This window comes from Trachemys scripta, chromosome 5, assembly GCF_013100865.1.
Source record: "Trachemys scripta elegans isolate TJP31775 chromosome 5, CAS_Tse_1.0, whole genome shotgun sequence".
Taxonomy (NCBI): Eukaryota; Metazoa; Chordata; order Testudines; family Emydidae; genus Trachemys; species Trachemys scripta.
In genome coordinates, this window is record NC_048302.1 from 43,922,099 (window position 1) to 43,940,196 (window position 18,098).

The 18,098-nt window shown below is 41.8% G+C and overlaps 1 protein-coding gene across 12 annotated transcripts in view; it reads left to right on the plus strand.

Annotated features, from left to right (window-relative positions):
• Positions 1 to 18,098, plus strand: part of C5H4orf33 (chromosome 5 C4orf33 homolog) — a 97,240-nt gene that overhangs the window by 4,365 nt on the left and 74,777 nt on the right. For 6 of the 12 annotated variants that reach the window (XM_034772432.1, XM_034772437.1, XM_034772431.1 and 3 more), the window contains exons 3-5: positions 6,015 to 6,090; positions 6,451 to 6,713; positions 9,090 to 9,150. In XM_034772432.1, coding sequence (XP_034628323.1) covers positions 6,533 to 6,713; positions 9,090 to 9,150 — 242 coding nt within the window. In that variant the 5' untranslated portion in view covers positions 6,015 to 6,090; positions 6,451 to 6,532. Of the gene's footprint in view, positions 1 to 6,014; positions 6,091 to 6,235; positions 6,341 to 6,450; positions 6,714 to 9,089; positions 9,151 to 9,395; positions 9,448 to 9,573; positions 9,774 to 11,820; positions 12,728 to 18,098 lie in introns of those variants that run through there. The other 6 variants (XM_034772439.1, XM_034772443.1, XM_034772433.1 and 3 more) reach the window with 6 other exon arrangements.

Consider the following 18,098-nt stretch of genomic DNA (forward strand, 5'->3'; position numbering starts at 1 on the left):
GGAACATAAATGACTGAAAACCCAAAGTGCCTCATCACTAAAGCTCCATAATAGCACCAACATTCTATTTTTATTTTTAGAAACTATTACTAGTGTTTATGAATGAGTATATACGTTATGTGCACACACACGGGTTTTGATCCTGTATTGTACAGGTGCAGTCAGGGCCGGCTCCAGGGTTTTGGCCGCCCCAAGCAGCCAAAACCAAAAAAAAAGCCACGATCGCGATCTGCTGCGGCAATTCGGTGGGAGGTCCTTCACTCCCTGGCGGAGTGAGGGACTGTCTGCTGAATTGCCGCCGAATACCTGGACCTGCCGCCCCTCTCCCTAGCGGCCGCCCCAAGCACCTGCTTGAGAAGCTGGTGCCTGGAGCCGGCCCTGGGTGCAGTGTGTTGTACATGTAGGCACAAGGTAAAAATGATGAGCAGGACAAAGGAAGCATCAGATCCTGATCTGCATAACCACCAAATTACAGCTGTCTAATACAGGCGGGGAGCATGAAGCTTTGTTTACATCCTGAGGCACACTCATTCTGTGCCCTTTTTTACCCTGAACTCTTCAGAGTAAGGGAACAAGCCCACAGTGGGCTTGGGGCTTACTTTCACTAAATGTGGAGAATTACACATAGGGCCCCATCCAGCTCCCATTTAAGTTAATGGGAATCTTTCTGTTCGCTTCCGTGGAAGCTGAATCAGAACCCTAGTTGCTCAGCCTTAGTTATGTCCACACCTATCCTCTGTGTACACGTCTCCAAAGCACAGTCACCTTATACTCCTGCTGCTCAGTGCACAAGGAGTTATAGGATCAAGGTCTCAAGATTCATGTATGCAATTAGTGACCTTTTCTGATAGATCTTTCAGACACAGTTTTTTCAATATTAAAGTAATCATCTAAAAGATTATCCACAATATATAATCCTTTTGCGGTTCTGTATAGATGAAAAGGTGCATCATCTCACGTACTAGACATTAATTCCTGCCCCATTTTGTTCATTTGGTAATGTATGTTTTATTTATCCACAGAAGATCTTCCATTAGCTTTGTTTTAGAATTTATTTTTCTTCCCGCTGTCCTTCCAAGAAATCATTGACCTAGTACTTTTCTGCAATCTTTTAAATTCTGCTTTTTCTACGGTCTGAACCATTGTACTTCTCCTTTAGGCCCCAGTGCTGCAAACACTTACTTATGTGCTTAACCATAAGCATGTGAACAGTGCCACATATTTCACATACATAAGTATTAGCAGAATTGGTGCCTGGGTCTCATTTTCTAGCCCTTGCTGACTAAGTTTTATTTTTTTTCAGCTTGAGCGATCATGCTACATAACAAACTGCCACCACAGCGGAAATTGACAGTAAAGGAAACAAGCCATAAAGCCCCGCACAGTTTGTGGCCCTATCCTGAATTAGTCTAGCTTTTCATGTCAATGAAATCTTATTGAATTGAACATTAATTGTTTATTTGTTTTGTTTTTTTTAAACATTATTTAAAGAGACATTGTTAAGATGATTGGCCCAATATTTGAGTTTCCTTTATTTGCTTATTTGTTTGCAAAGACCAAGGGAGCTTTTAAAAATAAGTATTATTTTCAAACATGTTTTAAATCTTTCTCCCATGCAGAGAAGAACAATACATTTTAGCGTCTCCACATTTCATGAGTATCTTTACCTAGTTATCCTCACTCTAGTTATTTTATTGAGCTAGGCTCTATTCTTTTAAAGGAAAAGGTGATACTGCATTAATATATATTTATTGTATTAATATTTCAATGTAAATATGTTATTTAATGGAAACCTGCTAAAAGCATGACTGTATCTAACAGTTGTCAGTTTATGTTCTAAATAGTCACAATCCGAAGACCATGATATTAAGGCTGACTGGCTTTCCCCTGGCTTAGTTGCAACCAGTGAATTTACTTCTAAAAACTGGATCACTGTTCAGATACATGAACTTTTCACAGAGAGCTTGGAATGGTTTGTGGAATTACTGCACAGTGCAGTACACAGCAAAACAGCTCTGCTCTATCCAGATAACTTACTAATTATGTGTGGCTATCCTTACCCAGTATGTACGTGCCTCAACTGTCTGCTGGATGTAATTCACTCCTGGTTAGAGTATATGATCACGTTGTCCTCTAAAAGCTAACTACTGTTACAAAAGTTACTGTCCCATCACCTGTTTGTGTGAGCATGTTGCCCTCCAGTGGCTGCAGCCTAAAAAGGATATAAGACCTAATGCTTCTACACAAGTATGAATGTTTTTCTCCTGTTTATAATGTTAAAATCTGATACAGTTTTTGAAATTTTCTAATTTTGGGCCTGACAATGACATGCCCTTACATGGGTAAACATCCTTTCTGCCCCCTCCACACCAGGTGAAGTGTACTGTTTCCCATGACAAAGAGTGGCAGAGGACATTCTTTGCTGTCTGCCTACTTGATCAAACTTGATAACTATACATTATAAGAAATAGAAAGCTTCTTCACAGAAACTAGTCTGTAGGGGTTCAGATGAGTCTGGTGGCTCTTTAGAATAGTGTTTGGTGCAGTGCCAAGGCTGACCAGGTGCTATCCCATCACAACAGGATAGACCTTTAGTATTTAAGAATAAAAGAAAGCATGCAGAATATTCCTCCTGCAGTAGGCTGCTTAATGGAGCATTCAGCACACATTGTTGAAGTGGATGAAGTTTTCAGAATTTCAGATTATATCCTATACTACCATTGTGTCCGAGTAGTTGGAAGGCGTCGTGAGTACAGGGATAGCTACGTCTTTCCTCTCTTTCTGGTTTCTCTGAGTGCATCCCCGCAGGTGTTAGGCCTTGTGCCCTTACCTCTCCTGGGTTGGAATTCCACAGTTCTCCCACTCTTACCCAAGGTAGACCAGGTCCTGGACTGTAATATCAACTGTGCTTTCCCAGCAGATCCAACAGAGTTCAACACGTGGAGTTCTTCCCTTTGGGAATCTGTGACAGAGGCAAATATGGTGACCAGAAAGCCAAATCATTGTTTATTTTAATAGAGCAAATAATTTAGAGGAAAAAGGATTATAAACCAACACAGTCTACATGCATACCTAATGACTTACAATCCCTTCATGTTGGCCTTCACAGGCTGAATTTCTTCTGACACCCCAGTTGGTTTGGGGTGTCTGCTTTCCCCTAACAGCTCCCCAGCTACTTTCCAGTCTCTAACAGCTCTCCAGTCTCTTTTTATCTAACCAGAGTTCTTTTGTTCTTGTTAGTTCCCGGACTTTTGCCTTTGTCATCAAAAAACAGTTCAGTAGGCTCCGCAGGAAGTCAAGACAGATTCCTCAGAGCCATTACCCCATAACAACCCTTACTCCTGAAGGCATTCTGCGCCAAAAAAAAAAAAATTCTGTGCACAATATTTTAAAATTCTGCAAATTTTATTTGTCAAATAAATGTGGAGGCTCCAGCATGGCATTGAGGAGCACAGGTCGCTGGCTGCACAGAGATGGGAGATCACTGTGCAGCTGCCCCCTGGGATACGGACTCAGCGGTGAGGCTGCACCCAACCCTGACAGCGCAAGGACCGGGTCTGTCCCAGAAACACATCACTTGTGCCTTCCCCTCTGTGCCAGGTGCAGACAGGCTGGCTCAGCAAGGCAGGATCCAAGTGTGGAGGGGCTTAGTATGAAGGGATCCAGGGTGGAGGGGGAGGGGGTTCTGTGTGGGGCAATTTGGGTACGGGCAGCTCAGTGTGGGATCCGGATGCACAGGGGCTTGTTGGGGAGTTCTGGGTAGAATGGTAATGGGATTCTGCAGGGGGGTCCAGGTGACGGTGCTTGGGGCTCAGCGGGGGGGGGGGGGGTAGGGGGGGGGGGGGAGAGGGTTGGGGGGGGGGGGGGGGGGGGGGGGGCTCAGTCGGGGGTCCAGGTGCATGGGGAGTGGGGCTCATCGGGGGGTTCTGGGTGTGGGAAGGTGAGGCTTGGCAGAAGGGTTTTGGTATGAGAGGGTCTGGATGCATAGGGGTTGGGCAGATGAGGGAGCAGCTCCCTATACAGGGATCCCTCCCCCTGAAGCTGAGGAGCAATGGGTTCAGGAAGCTGGGGAGAGTTTGCAGAGCTTTCTGCAGCTGAGGGAGAAATCTGGGGGTGGGTCTGATCCAGCCCCAGATGCTGTGTAAGGGAAGAGGAAGTCCCGTTCTCCCCAGCCCAGTTGGGACTAGCAGCTGAGCCTGGCGCGGGGTAGAAGCCACCAGCCGGGTTTTCCCCAGTCCCGCCCCCTGCATCACAGTGATTTACCTCTCTTCTGACTGCCCTGGGTACCTGAAATATACTGCTGGGGAGGCTTGCGTGACTGCTCCTGTGGCTTCCCATTGCTTCCCCATCAGAAAGTCAGTTTTCTGTGGGGAAGCAAAGAAATCTGTGAGGGGATGTAAATTCTGTGCATGCGCGGTGGTGCAGAATTCCCCCAGGAGTAAACCCTCAAGTGTTCGCTGAGAGGTGGCTTACATTGAGCTATTCTTCCTTGCTGCTTATTTTCATTACAGCCCAACTACTAAACTAACCAATATATCCATACAGTAAACATTCCAATAACCAGGTCAACGTATATTATTCATAAATTATTACATCTCCACTTCCTTCACAGAAGGTTCTTTGTTTTAAACCACCCCACTCCGCATTAATTTCATTGAAGATGTGTGTAAATAGTCAGTAGCAGAATATGGTGGTTTATTTGCAGATAACCTTTAAAAGTATCAGCTTTACAGTTTACCTTTTAGCTGAAAACTTACTTGAGTGCATGGTCCTTAATTCATGCTGCTATGAAAATAAAGACTCAGCAATGGGTTTAATGAGTTGAAATGTTGGTTTGGTTCTTAAATCCCTGCATTTTATTGGCTTACAGCAGAGCAATCCTTAGTGCCAACTGTTCTCTAATAATTTTAATTTCTTATATTTTGATGTTTACAAAATAGGTATTACATGTTACTTTGCCATGAAATAAATTTATTTTTACATTCACAAATCAGTGAAGATGCATTTTGCAGTGGAAATTTATAGTTTGGTCTAATGTAGAATAGATGTTGATTGTTTTGGTAAAAATCTTTGACAATTTGTGGAAGATAATGTTTATGTGCACATGCACAGTTGCCATTTCTTAATCTTAACTTGGGAGATTGTATTTTCAAAATAACAAAAGTAATTGGATCTTATTCTAAATGAATCGCTTGGCAATTTTATTTATTTTAATTATGCAAGTGTAAGATTCCTGAAAGCATTAACTAGCAACAAGTACATACATTTTGTTTTGCATTTGTTTTAAAATGTTGTTTTTCAAATTTTCTGACATTTATTTAAAAAAAAAAAATTTTCATGTTAAGATAGTATTATACAGAAAGGCCTAAGTGGAACCACCCGATTCATGGCCTGCAGGTGGGGCCCAGCTGTCATGCAGAGTATTTTGCAACCACCTGAGCACTGAAGAGCCAGCTTTGTGACAATCCACTCTATGGGGGTGGGGGGGAGGAGTGGGGAGTGGGGGAGGTGGTTGTGATGGGTCAGAGGGGCAGGACATTACCTATCTTTTGCCTACAATCCCTGCATATGGGAACATAGTTGGCCATGGACACTCCAATAGACTACAGTACCAGAAGCAGCCATGGACTGCGTGTGTGTGATGAGGGGTAGAGAAACATATCTTAGCCCCACATGTTTCCAAATCCTTCTATTGGACCCTCCACACACAGTCATTTTATTGATGTTTTGAATGTGGGATCAGGATTACATCATATGTTCCTGTACTACAGGGTGAAGTTCATTGAATAACCCTGAGGTCCTGTTTTGAAAAAACAAGATCTCCTTTTTTTCCTTCAGAAAAGGATGAATTTTAGGGTTCCAGGACTATGTGTATATCCCAGGAATAAGTTTTTAATTAAGTGCATGTTGTGATCATCTTAATATTTGAGCTTGGCTGCTTTTTCTAAAATTTTAAACAGTGTGCAGAATTTGCTTTTATTATAAAACTCATTTGGCTAAATTCTTTTTTGCAGCAAACTAGTGCAACTCCTTTGACTTCAGCAGAGCTGCATTTGTATTCAATGACTGAATCTGACCTCTGTTTTTAAGGTACTATGACCAAGCTTATTTTATCAATCCTTGTATGTGAAAAGCAGAATTTGCAATTAACCGTATTAAGCTGTGACAAGAATATTAATCCATTTTATGGCCTCTATGCAGTCTTTCATTTTAATTTTGCTCAATTTTCTTTAAGCTAGTCCTTCCATTTAAAGGGCATCATCCTGTAGCTCTTATTCATGGGAGAAGTCCCACTGACATTCATTTGCATTTTCCTCATCAGAAAGAACTGAAAGATCAGGTACAAAGAGATCAATTATCCCATGTGCTAACTTTCTTTGCATTTCATACTTAGGATAACAAAATAACATTGCATACAATTTTGTAAATTTTTTTTTTCTCTTCCTTTAGACAATACCAACAGGACAGTCTTTTCAGCTAATCTGGAATTGTTGACATACTTCCATTTCCAGTTTGTTTATAAAATAGTTAGATGGAATTTAAAATTGAACACACATGGGACAGTTTACCAGTGAGTCATGAGCCAGTAACTGTCAGGCTGAAGTCAGGCGGTGCAGGATTGCTGATGGAAGTAAGTGCTCCCTTCTTTAATGATCCTCCAGCACCACTTGGAGAGCCAGGAAAGCCTTTCAGTGGACTGTGGGACTACGAGGGTAAGTGGACATGTTTTATTGCAAACAAAAATCTTGTGTAATACCTCGAGCAGTATACTTAATTTTTTGTACCAGTGTAGATATTAGTGTTCCTGTGTAGTTGACGTATCTATTTTTTGTTTTAAATCCTGTGGTAAGTTATTTCACCAGGCTAATATAGCTTGAACCGACAGATACATTAAATCTATTTGTTACAAATTGTGATTCTTTGATCACAGTACAGTTCCCTTAAAGACGAAGTCTGGTGAGACTGTAAAGTTAGCATATTAAGGGAAGAAAGAATGTTGAGTGTTCAAGAAAACACTTCGCTACTAATAATGACTACTTATTTATGATGACACCTTGCATTCAGAAAGGTCCTTAAACAACTTGCAAACTTTACATTGTGTGTGTGTATATATGTAAATCAATTCTCCCATTATAGAAATACAGTCAACCTTGGAACAAAGGGTCGTGGTTAGTTGTTTAATAGCACATACAACAAGTCACATTAGTTTGGGAAAGGAAGTGAATATGTTATCTGATTGAAACAGCATGAATATATGAGGCAAACAGAGTGTAAATACCTAAATAAGATTTTTTTTTTAAAGTTAAAAGTGTAGACATGTGGTTTGTTTAATAAAAAATATTTGATTTTTGTTATTAAAAAGTGTAGAGGGATGGAGTGTAGTTTAGAGGGAAAAGTATAGAGGGATAGAGTCATGACAAGTAATGGTAAGGAGCTTAGTTTTTATGTCTCATCCTAAAGATGAGGGGGGGGGAGTGTATATTTAGAAATGTACAGATAGAGTGGCAATTGTGTTAATCCTAATGAATGATGATTATACTTTTCCTTAAAGAAACAGACAACTCAATTTAAACCAGTAATAGTTTAAACTCTAAACCAGTAACTGGCAAATTTTGGTAACTTAAATCATCAGTTATTGAACTTCTTCCGATGGGATTCTATTTGAGAGATAATAAATTTGCAGGAGGCTACTGTCAAACAAAATTGATCACAAACACAGTATATAAAAACAGAGAAATGTTATTAGTTCATGTAATCTTCAGTGCAAAATTATGCCTATCCCAAAATTTATTTTTACAACAGCACTGTTGTTTCGTTTTTTTTCTGTATGTCATTCTTTTTTCCTTTTTCAGTTGTGCTGTTGTGAATGGGTCAGTCTGTTTCCAGCAATGCTCCATCTTCTGTTGTGATTATCAAAGCACTAATACTAGCGATCTACCAATAAGTTGTTAACACCTATTACCCACAAAATTAATTGTGTCTAAAAAGTCAAGATTAATGCAAAATACAACCAAAATAATTTAATAAATAGATAGTAAATTGTATTTATTCCTTTCTATAGCCGAAATCAATAACCTCTATTTCTTGCTCTGAAAAAGTACATGGTGAGTGAGTACTGTACTTTGTTCTGACACTGCAATAAATGACCTTCAAGATTCATATTTAAAATTCTTTACTAATCTGAAAGTGGTGCGGTATTCAGGCCATGAATACCTTATTATACCTCTCCCTTATCATACACTTTCCCATCAACTTCTCCTGAAGGGTGATACAACAAGGACAGCTTGCTTCCAAGTATGCCTGCTGCCTTAGAACACTACTTCTCTCTCCAGATTCAGTAATCCTCCGGAAAAGCCAGTGGCTTTTACAGTCCAAACATTTTATTCTTTGGCTGTTTGTATCCCCCTCCAAGGATTCCTGCTTCAGCTGGTCTTAATGACAGGCCTCTGGGTGCACTTAATCTTTGTGTGCATGCACGTGTATGCCTCTGTTTTTGTTTTTCTTTCTTTTTTTTGTTTTGTATTTCATGTTCAAGCCAGGAGATTGGAAATTCATAGCACCAGGTTCCTGCACTTAAGTGCTTTACCTATGATGTCTACTGTGAGTGCAATTGATTACAATCACTAAGTCTTAAGCAATTTCACTCACATCAGGCATCAAAAGTGAAGTGCTTCTGAGCTGTTGCTACTTTTGTCCCGTTGACAGCTAACATCAGTTAGCAGAACTATCTTTTTCCGGTTGACTCCAGCTTGAGACCTAGTGGTTAGATAGAACAAAGCAAAATCAAAATAACCCCTTTATTGCTGCTTTTTTTTTTTTATAAAGCTCCTTATGGTGACAGTTGTGTTTTATATTTAAAAAAAAAAAGGCATTGCCATTCTAAATTATGATTGTGGCATATTATTCAGAATATCTTAAACTGCTGATGGCATATGTACAATTAGTGGAATTCTAGAACATTGTAGGCTAAATTTCTGCATAAATAGAGAATAAAATATTTTATTTAGTGAGAAGTTCAGAGGCGGAACAGAATAAGTAATTACCATATTATATTGATGGTATGCATGGGGTTTTTGTTTGTTTTTCAGTTGTAGAAGCATTTTTCTTCAGTGAGACAACTAAGCGGTACTTAGAAGTTGAACTCTGTCCGTAAGTACAGTGCTTTTCTATTGGTTTTTAAAATGTCACCTTATATTTTCAATGCCATTATATTAGCATTTCTAATGTTCACTCAGACACACATAAGTGTGGAGGTGTGGTACGGAATACAACAGTTGTGGAAGCTACTTCAGCCCTGAGATATGTATGAGTTCCCATTACATATGTGAATATAGGAGTATACTAATAGTTTACTTCAGTTGAATAACGTTGTTGCTCTATTTTAATATGGTCAGCCATGGACAACATTTATTGCTGTTGCTTTCTGGCAGAAGAAGAGTATGGAAAGTAAGTGATAAAATGCTTTCCATAAAATATGGAAAACTAACATCCTTTCTTAGTATCTAGTTGATCTTTATCTTTCAAATAAGAAACAACTGCCTTTCTTTTGCTTTTTTTATTGCTCTAACATAGCAAGAACTTGCTTTAACATTTGAAGTGTCCAGAACAGAGACCAAATGGGAAGGCAGAGCTCATCTCCCTTGGAGTTATTTTCCACCATGCACTGACAAGTTTAATGCATTTGCAATTCATGGATCAGAAGCAAAGAGAACGTATGAAGCACTTTACCCTGTGCCTCAGCATGAAATACAGAAAGGACAGAAACCGGATTTGTAAGTAGAGAATTATCTCATCTGCATCACAATATATAATAGGAGTCTTGGAGAAAATTTTGTAAAATGGAGTTCATTTAGTTAGAAATTTAAGACTACCATCCTAGTGCTTTAATTATGCTGCTAAGCACCAGTTTCACAAGCACTCTGCTGTGTGTAAAGAGCTTTGTGGCAGATAGCTGTAATTAGAGGTTGATTTTTACTGCTATCCCGTAAGTGCATAGCAAATGATGCTTTCAACACCAATGGCATCTGTTTCATCACCTTTCTCAACAAGATCAATTTGATTGTCCCACGGTTCCCTGCCTAGAACACCCTTTGAAATGCCAACCAGTAATAATCTTACTATCTGCATCTCCAGTGGACCTGCTTTGTTTCTTCTCTACTATTCATGACAGCCCTAGCCTAGTTTCTCATTTTGGAATTGATTGCAGTAAAGGGGGACTGACTAAATCAGTTGAAAGAGATTGTAATATTAAAAGAAAAAGAGACAAGCATGACCTCACCCGGATTCCATTTTGGACCTATTTATTGCCCTGACCATGAAGTGAACTCAGACAACGATGAACTGGGTTATAATACTAATTGCTACTTCTGTGCAGTAAGGCTTCTGATATTTGTGTTGTTTAAGAAGAATGCCTTATCTTTTGCAGCAAACAAGGGAGTGCTAGAAGGATTTTATGGGGGAAGGAAAGAATTTATGGAATATCTAACAATATTTGTATGAATTCTCCCCAAACCTTGGTATGGGGGAGCATCTCGCATATAAATAGATTATTTATTGCAATTTCAGCTTTGTTGTGTAATTCATCTTTACTATTGATTTTTGACTCTTAAGAATTAAATCAAATGAAGAAAGATGAAAAAGTTATTTGAAAAGAGGGGGGGAAAAATCTTTCCCTTTAACAGTTATGTGATACTAGCATAGTGTGAGCTGTATTACATGATTTACTGGCTGGTACTTATGACTACAGCATATGTAATGGAAAGAAGACATCTAGTATTCTAATGCTCCAGGAGAGTGGCCCAAAGGGATGCACCAAGCAAGGATTTTTACAGGGTTTTAATCAGGATTTTATGCATAGCTTTAATTTCATTCTTGTGTAAATGGGAAAGAGAGATTTCAAGCCCTGTGTACCCATCCCTTTATACCAGCTTCATTTTACTCCCCTCTGTTTTTTTTTTCTGCCTTTGATGTCGTTTTCCTCTTTTCCTTTTCCTCCAAATCTCCTGTTCATGTTTACTAACGTTCTCCAACCGTTTTCCCCCATCCCACCATTGCTCTAAAAGTAAATTAATAATTATTAATGGAAATAAGCGGTGTTCCCCTCATTCTCATTCTTGCCTATTTGGGGAGGGGGAAGGAGGGAGAACCTTGGCTAAGTACTGTCTTTGGGCTAGATCTTGAGCTTTAAGTCACATCACTGGTGGATTCTGGACATAGAGCCAGTATAACAGGCAAGGAGAGGGTCATTCCAGTGACAGCGGTGATCCTCCAATAGTCAGGGTCCTACACCAGATTCCCTCTCTACTGCTAACCTGGAAGATGTGGTTGGAGGCAGGGGTGAAGTGGGTCTCCCTTTTTACTGGAGTGATTCACCAACTGCAGTTTCAGCCTCCATTAGCAGCCAGTGTCCATTAGATCAGCCATCAGGCTGCTTTTACTTAAGTTTGGAAACTGGCCCAGTGCACAGCAGCTCAAAGAGTGCAGGAGTTTAAAGGTGAGCTTAATGCTAGCTAACTTTACACCCAATGTGTGCTGTGTGCTGGTTGGCTGTAGCTGTGGTTTTGGACCCATATTTTCAATGCAAGATTTGTTGAAGTCTTACACAGCTCTATAGTTTCCTAATTTATTAGATCTAGTTCTCACAAAACAATATGGAAAATAAATAGAATACCGGTTATGTCACTGTCCAAGAACTCAGGAAAATAAATATTAAATTATTTTTATGGATATGCAACCATTTTTATTCTTAACTTCTGAGTGTAAAGAAACAAATCTCATACCTTGAGTAATTTCCCGCCCCTCCCCCCATTTTATTTACAGCCATCGCTTGGAATTTTTCAAACAACTTAACCTGAAGGTGTTAATGGGAGAAGATTGGAAACAGCCTGAATCAGATCTGTGGATGTCAACTGATTAGATAAATGGATAAAAAAATTAGATATTTGATATGATTCCAGATGGTTGAAGCTATAGGAAACAACCTCTTCAGCTAAACTATGATAAGAGCTTTAGTATGCATTTATAAATGTCATAAAAAATGAGAGTTTGAAAGCCTTTTTAAGCACCAAAAAAAGTCAATCTTTTAAAAAGTCTATTATCTGCAGCAGTTGCATCTAAAAATCATGGGAAATGGTCGAAGCTTCTTTTGTATTACCTCATCAAGATACAAATGTGGAACTTGCATGTTCATGTAACATGGAGGTGAGCCCATTTAAGTCATTCAGTCTATGCCCTTGGGCCTGCTAGTTCAGAGAAAAAGATACTCTAACTAGGGTTGTACATCTAGGTTATATTTATTCAGGTTAGAATTCTTGGAAAAATCCAATGTTTGAGCTGGAATATCTCGGGTTATACAGTATAATCTCCGCATTTCTCCTTTACATTGAGAGATCTCCAAATATTTAGAGAGATTTTTCACTGCTACATGGTTTTTCATAACTGTTGCCATTGTGATTTCTGTTACCACTGGTAATTAAGTGATACATCTGTCCTATTAACTGAATCTTGAGCTTTTTCATAGTATTTATGTAACATTATTTGACTTGTATGTTATGGAATGCTGATTCTACGATGGGGTTTGTTATATTGTATTTAACAACAATTATGACATAACAGAGTTGCACAATTAATAAGGTAACCAAAATAGAATAATTATTCTTTCCTCAGTGTCTTGTTTTGGGGGATGTATAGTATTCCTTTATGTATTAAAAAATAAAAGTAAAAAATACAATTGTAGAGTGTAGGTTCTTTGGGATATGACCCATGCTTTCTTGTGTTGGTATAGTGCCTAGCACATGGTGGAGTTCCACCAGTAACAACTGAACATGTACTATACATATGGAGGGCAGTATGGTCTAGTGGATAGGGCACCAGACTGGAGTCAGGAAACTTGGGTTTTAATATCCTCTGTGACATGCAGCCAACATCCAGTGCTGCTAGCCTCAGGCCAGGTCTACACTTAAAAATTAGATTGACATAACTACATTGCTTAGGGCTGTGAAAAATTTCACACTCTGTGCAATGTAGTTAGGTTGACCTAAGTCGACAGAAGAATTCTTGCATCTCTGAGAGGTGGATTACCTATCATCACCTATTATCAATGGAAACCCCTCCTCTGTCAACATAGCAAGCATTTACAATGCTACAGTGGCAAAACTGCAGCATTGTAACTGTACCACAGTATCCACGCTAGTGTAAATGTGGCCTCTGTTTCCTTTTAACAGATGATCACAGTGCTGGGTGAGTTGGGAGCATTGGTCCTCCAGCCAAACCAAAAGTCTTCTGGGGCAAACCAAAAGCTCCAGTAAACAATACAGTGTGCTAGCCCCCTTCTGGCCTCAGTAATTCTTTTCCCGCTCTCTCTCAATTCTCTGACTCAGTCCTTTTCTTCTTCTGGCAGGGAAGTCAATTTGCCCCCTGTACATAAGAACGGCCATATTGGGTCAGACCAAAGGTCCATAGAATCATAGGACTGGAAGGGACCTTGAGAGGTCATTTAGTCCAGTCCCCCCTGCACTCATGGCAGGACAAAGTATTATCTAGACCATTCCTGACTGTGTTTATCTAACCTGCTCTTAAAAATCTCCAATGATGGAGATTCCACCACCTCCCTAGGCAATTTATTCCAGTGCTTACCCAGTCTTATCCATCTAGCCCGGTATCCTGTCTTCCGACAGTGGCCAATACTAGGTGCCCCAGAGGGAATGAACAGAACAGGTGATCATCAAGTTGTGATGTTGTGATCATCAAGTTGTGGTGATTGAGGAACGGGGGGGGAGGCTGAGACCTCTGTTCCCAATCTGGGCTCCAAACCTGTGAAGTGATTGTTCTACTTAACTTTTTCCCCGTCTTCTTTCAACACCGCTTCCTAGCCAATTCTCAGGCCTCTTCAGCTGAGCTCCTTGCAGGGTTCCATTCCTGCTCCCTCTCTGACTCTGCCATTATCCTAGCCCATGACTGTGAAGCTGGCCCTTGGCAGAACTTCATAGATTTTAAGGACAGAAAGGGACATTATGATTATCTACTCTGACCTATTCTGTATCATGGCCATAGAACCTCATTCAGTAATTTTTGCACCAAGGCCATAACTTCTGTTTAACTTCTAGCATATATTTTTTAAATAAAACTTCAAATGTTGGAGAATCCATCATGTCCCAAAGTAAGTTCTTTCGAGGGTTAGTTACTCTCTCTTAAAAAATATTTCCAATCTAAATTGGTCTAGCTTCAATTTCCAGCCATTGGATCTTGTTATGGCTTTTTCTGCTAGATTAAAGAGCCATCTATTAAAGGAAAACTCTTCCTGTCTTTCAGTCACATGTTCTGTGGATTCCCAGTCCTATGACCTGGGGGGAAATTAGACTGGTGACAGCGAGGGCTGACCTCTTCTTAAACAGCCTGCTGACCATACGACACCAGCTATACCAGTGACTTACATGACCTTGGGCAAGTCACTTAATGTGCTCTGCCACATTTTTCCCATCTATAAAATAGGGTTAACAATGTTTATCCATCTTTCTAAAGTGCTTAGAGATATATGGATGAACATTCCTTTTTATTCATATTCTTGCACTGTGCCTGTGGTACCTGAACGCTATATGGATATGTCAACCCTGCAGCTGGTGCAGGCAGACAGACTGATGCTAGTGAGGCTTTTGCTGGCGTGCTAAAAATAGCAGCATGGATATTGCTGTCTGGCTCTCCAGCCCACCCAATCCCCTGGGGCCAAGCTCAGGTTGCTAGCCTGAGCCTCTGCCAGAGCTGCAACATCCACTCTGTTGTTCTTAGCATGCTAGCTCAAGTCTGGCTACCTGGGCTGGGAGGATCATTCCCAGCTATAGTGTAGAAATACATTTCCTATTGCCGTCTGTGGAAGGGTTGGAAAATGTTTGTGTTCACAGTTGTTTAACTGTGCAATGTGCCTTTAAAACTGGCTCTACTGCATGTATTATGTTTTTAAGAAGAAGAGGGAAGTTTTTCATACACTGCTGTTCACTGCCTTTTGCTTATTAACAGGCATAAATCAGTTTATTTGCCTAAATAGTGTCTTAACAATTCATTTTTCCTTACATTCATGCCACACCTTCTGCATCTATTAAAAAATAGTGAAAAGTGAAAGCTGAGTTTTGCTGATACCAAGGAAATGGTACATGTTAAAATATCATTTTCTCACCATGTGTTTAAAATTCAGATACTCTAGTTTGGCAAACCCTGTGGACTCCACTCAGATTATTAAAACCATACCTGCTTTTGGGGTTGGAAGAGGTGCGTGCCTGTCTAGGGCCTGGTCTACACTAGGAGGTTATGTCGAATTTAGCAGTGTTAAATCGAATTAACCCTGCACCCGTCCACACAACGAAGCTATTTAGTTCGACACAGAGGTCTCTTAAATTCGATTTCTGTACTCCTCCCCGATGAGGGGAGTAGCGCTAAATTCGACATAGCCATGTCAAATTAGGGTAGATGTGGATGGAATTCGCCGCTAATAGCTCCGGGAGCTATCCCACAGTGCACCACTCTGTTGACGCTCTGGACAGCAGTCCGAGCTCGGATGCTCTGACCAGCCACACAGGAAAAGCCCCGGGAAAATTTGAATTCCTTTTCCTGTCTGGCCAGTTTGAATCTCATTTCCTGTTTGGATATCATGGCGAGCTCAGCAGCACTGGCAACGATGCAGAGCTCTCCAGCAGAGGTGACCATGCAATCTCAGAATAGAAAGAGGGCCCCAGCATGGACTGATCGGGAAATCTTGGATCTGATCACTGTGTGGGGCGATGAGTCCGTGCTTTCGGAGCTGCGCTCCAAGAAACGGAATGCGAAGATCTACGAGAAGATCTTAAAAGTCATGACAGAGAAGAGATACAGCCAGGATGCAATGCAGTGCCGCGTGAAAATCAAGGAGCTGAGACAAGGGTACCAGAAGACCAAAGAGTCAAACAGACGCTCCGGATCCCAGCCCCAGACATGCCGTTTCTACGAGGCACTGCATTCCATTCTAGGTGTGGCTGCTTCCACTACCCCACCACTGACCATGGACTCTGAGGCTGGGATATTGTCGACGGCCGCTTCCTCGGAGATGTTAGCGGATGGGGAAGATGAGGAAGGAGATGCGGAGGACGAGGCAGTCGACAGCGCTTACAACGCTGATTTCCCCGACAGCCAGGATCTCTTCATCACCCTCATGGAGATCCCCTACCAACTCTCCCCACGCGTTAACCCGGATCCTGAATCAGGGGAAGGATCAGTCAGTAAGTGTGTTAAACATTGTAAACATTTATTTTGAATAGAACAGGAACATTAACAATGGGTTTTTCATGATTAGTTTGCCCTAGGTGCTTAACATTTTAGTCCTTGGCAGTGCAACTACTGCAGAAGAATCTAACAATGTCCGGTTTATCATGATTACTTTGCCCTAGGCGCTCTAATTTTTAGTCCTTGCCAGTGCAGCTACTGGAAAATAAGGTCTGTATGTCCGGGGATAGAGCTGAAATCCTCATGGGACATCTCCACGAAGCTGTCCTGGAGGTAATTGGAAAGCCTTTGCATGAGGTTCCTGGGGAGAGCGGCCTTATTGTGTCCTCTGTGGTAGGAAACTTTTCCGCGCCAGGCTATCATCAAGTACTCTAGGATCATTGCCTTGCAGAGCATGGCGGCATATGGCCCTGGTTTTTGCTGGCTTTCACGCAGCATGCGGTCTTTCTCTGTTTCTGAAATCCTCAGCAGAGTGATGTCGCTCATGGTGACCTGCTTTGAATTAGGGGAATGTTAGTATTGGGACTGCTTGCCTGCTCCTTTACAGAACTGTAACTTGTGGTTTACAGCCACGCGGTGGAGACGGGAGAGGGGCAGCATACAGGGATCTTTCCCGGGGACAGCCGCGAGGGGGTGCGACGGGGCAGAGTTCATGCTTGTCGAATTGCCGGCAGCAGGAACTGGCCAACGCTAGGAGCATTGCTTTGAACGTGAAAGGAGGGCACTTCTATAATTTTAAGTTTTAAGCAGCCAAAAGTCTATGGCTTACCATGTCAGCCTGCTACCCGAATTCTCCTGTCCTGCCCCGCTTGTCTGATCTCCACTGCAAGACCCCAGGCACTGAATGCAAAGGCCAAAAATTCAACCTTGTCCTGAGTGCGCATGTGATAGGTGCTGTGCATGGTCTTGTTCACAGAGAGAGACTATGTTCATTGTTCACAAAACTATCTTTGTGAGGAATTCACTCCCTTTTTCCCATCCCACAGCTGCAACTTTCTCCCAACCTACCCCGGCATCCCCCTCCCAGAGGCTGGCGCAGATTAGGCGGAGAAAGAAAAGGACATGGGACGACATGTTCTCAGAACTTATGGGCTGCTCCTGAGTCGAGGCGGCCCAGCAGACCCAGTGGAGGGAGAACATGTCACAATACCAGCGATCACACAGCAAATGGGAGGAGAGGTGGCGGCAGGAAGACCAGCAGGCCACTCAAACGCTGCTTGGACTACTGAGGGAGCAACGGACACGCTCCGGCACCTTGTAGATGTTCTGCAGGACCGGAGGCAGGAGGACAGAGCCCTGCTGCAGTCTATCTCTAACCGCCCTCCTCCCCCACAAAGTCCCATATCCCCTCACCCAAAGTCCCAAGAAGGAGGGGCGGCAGGGGCCGTGAAAACTGTCACTCCACCCCTGCAGAGTGCTCAAGTACCAGATGGCTCTCATTCCCAAAGATTTGATAAGTCCTTTCCTTCACTCCAAAAGCACCTCCCCCAAGCCCACGTCCCAGTGTCATCCCCTAACTGTGTAGTTGCTAATAAAAAATACGTTTCTGTTAATTACTGTTTCTGTCATGTTCTTTTAGAGGAGAGTGTGTTTGAAGGGGGGAAAGGGGGTTGGTAATTGGAGAGGACAGTCACCTTTACCAGGGTACAGACACGGAGGCAGGTTCAGCAGAAGGTCACACACACATTGCAGTCACTAGGCACCCTGGTCAGTCTGGGAGGTGGTGTTCATGTTCTGTGTGTGTGTGGGGGGGGGGGGGGGGGGGGGGGGAAGTGGTGTGTGTGTGTGTGTTGCAGTATTGCCACCCTTACTTCTGCACTGCCTTCAGTGCTGGGTGACCGGAGAGTATC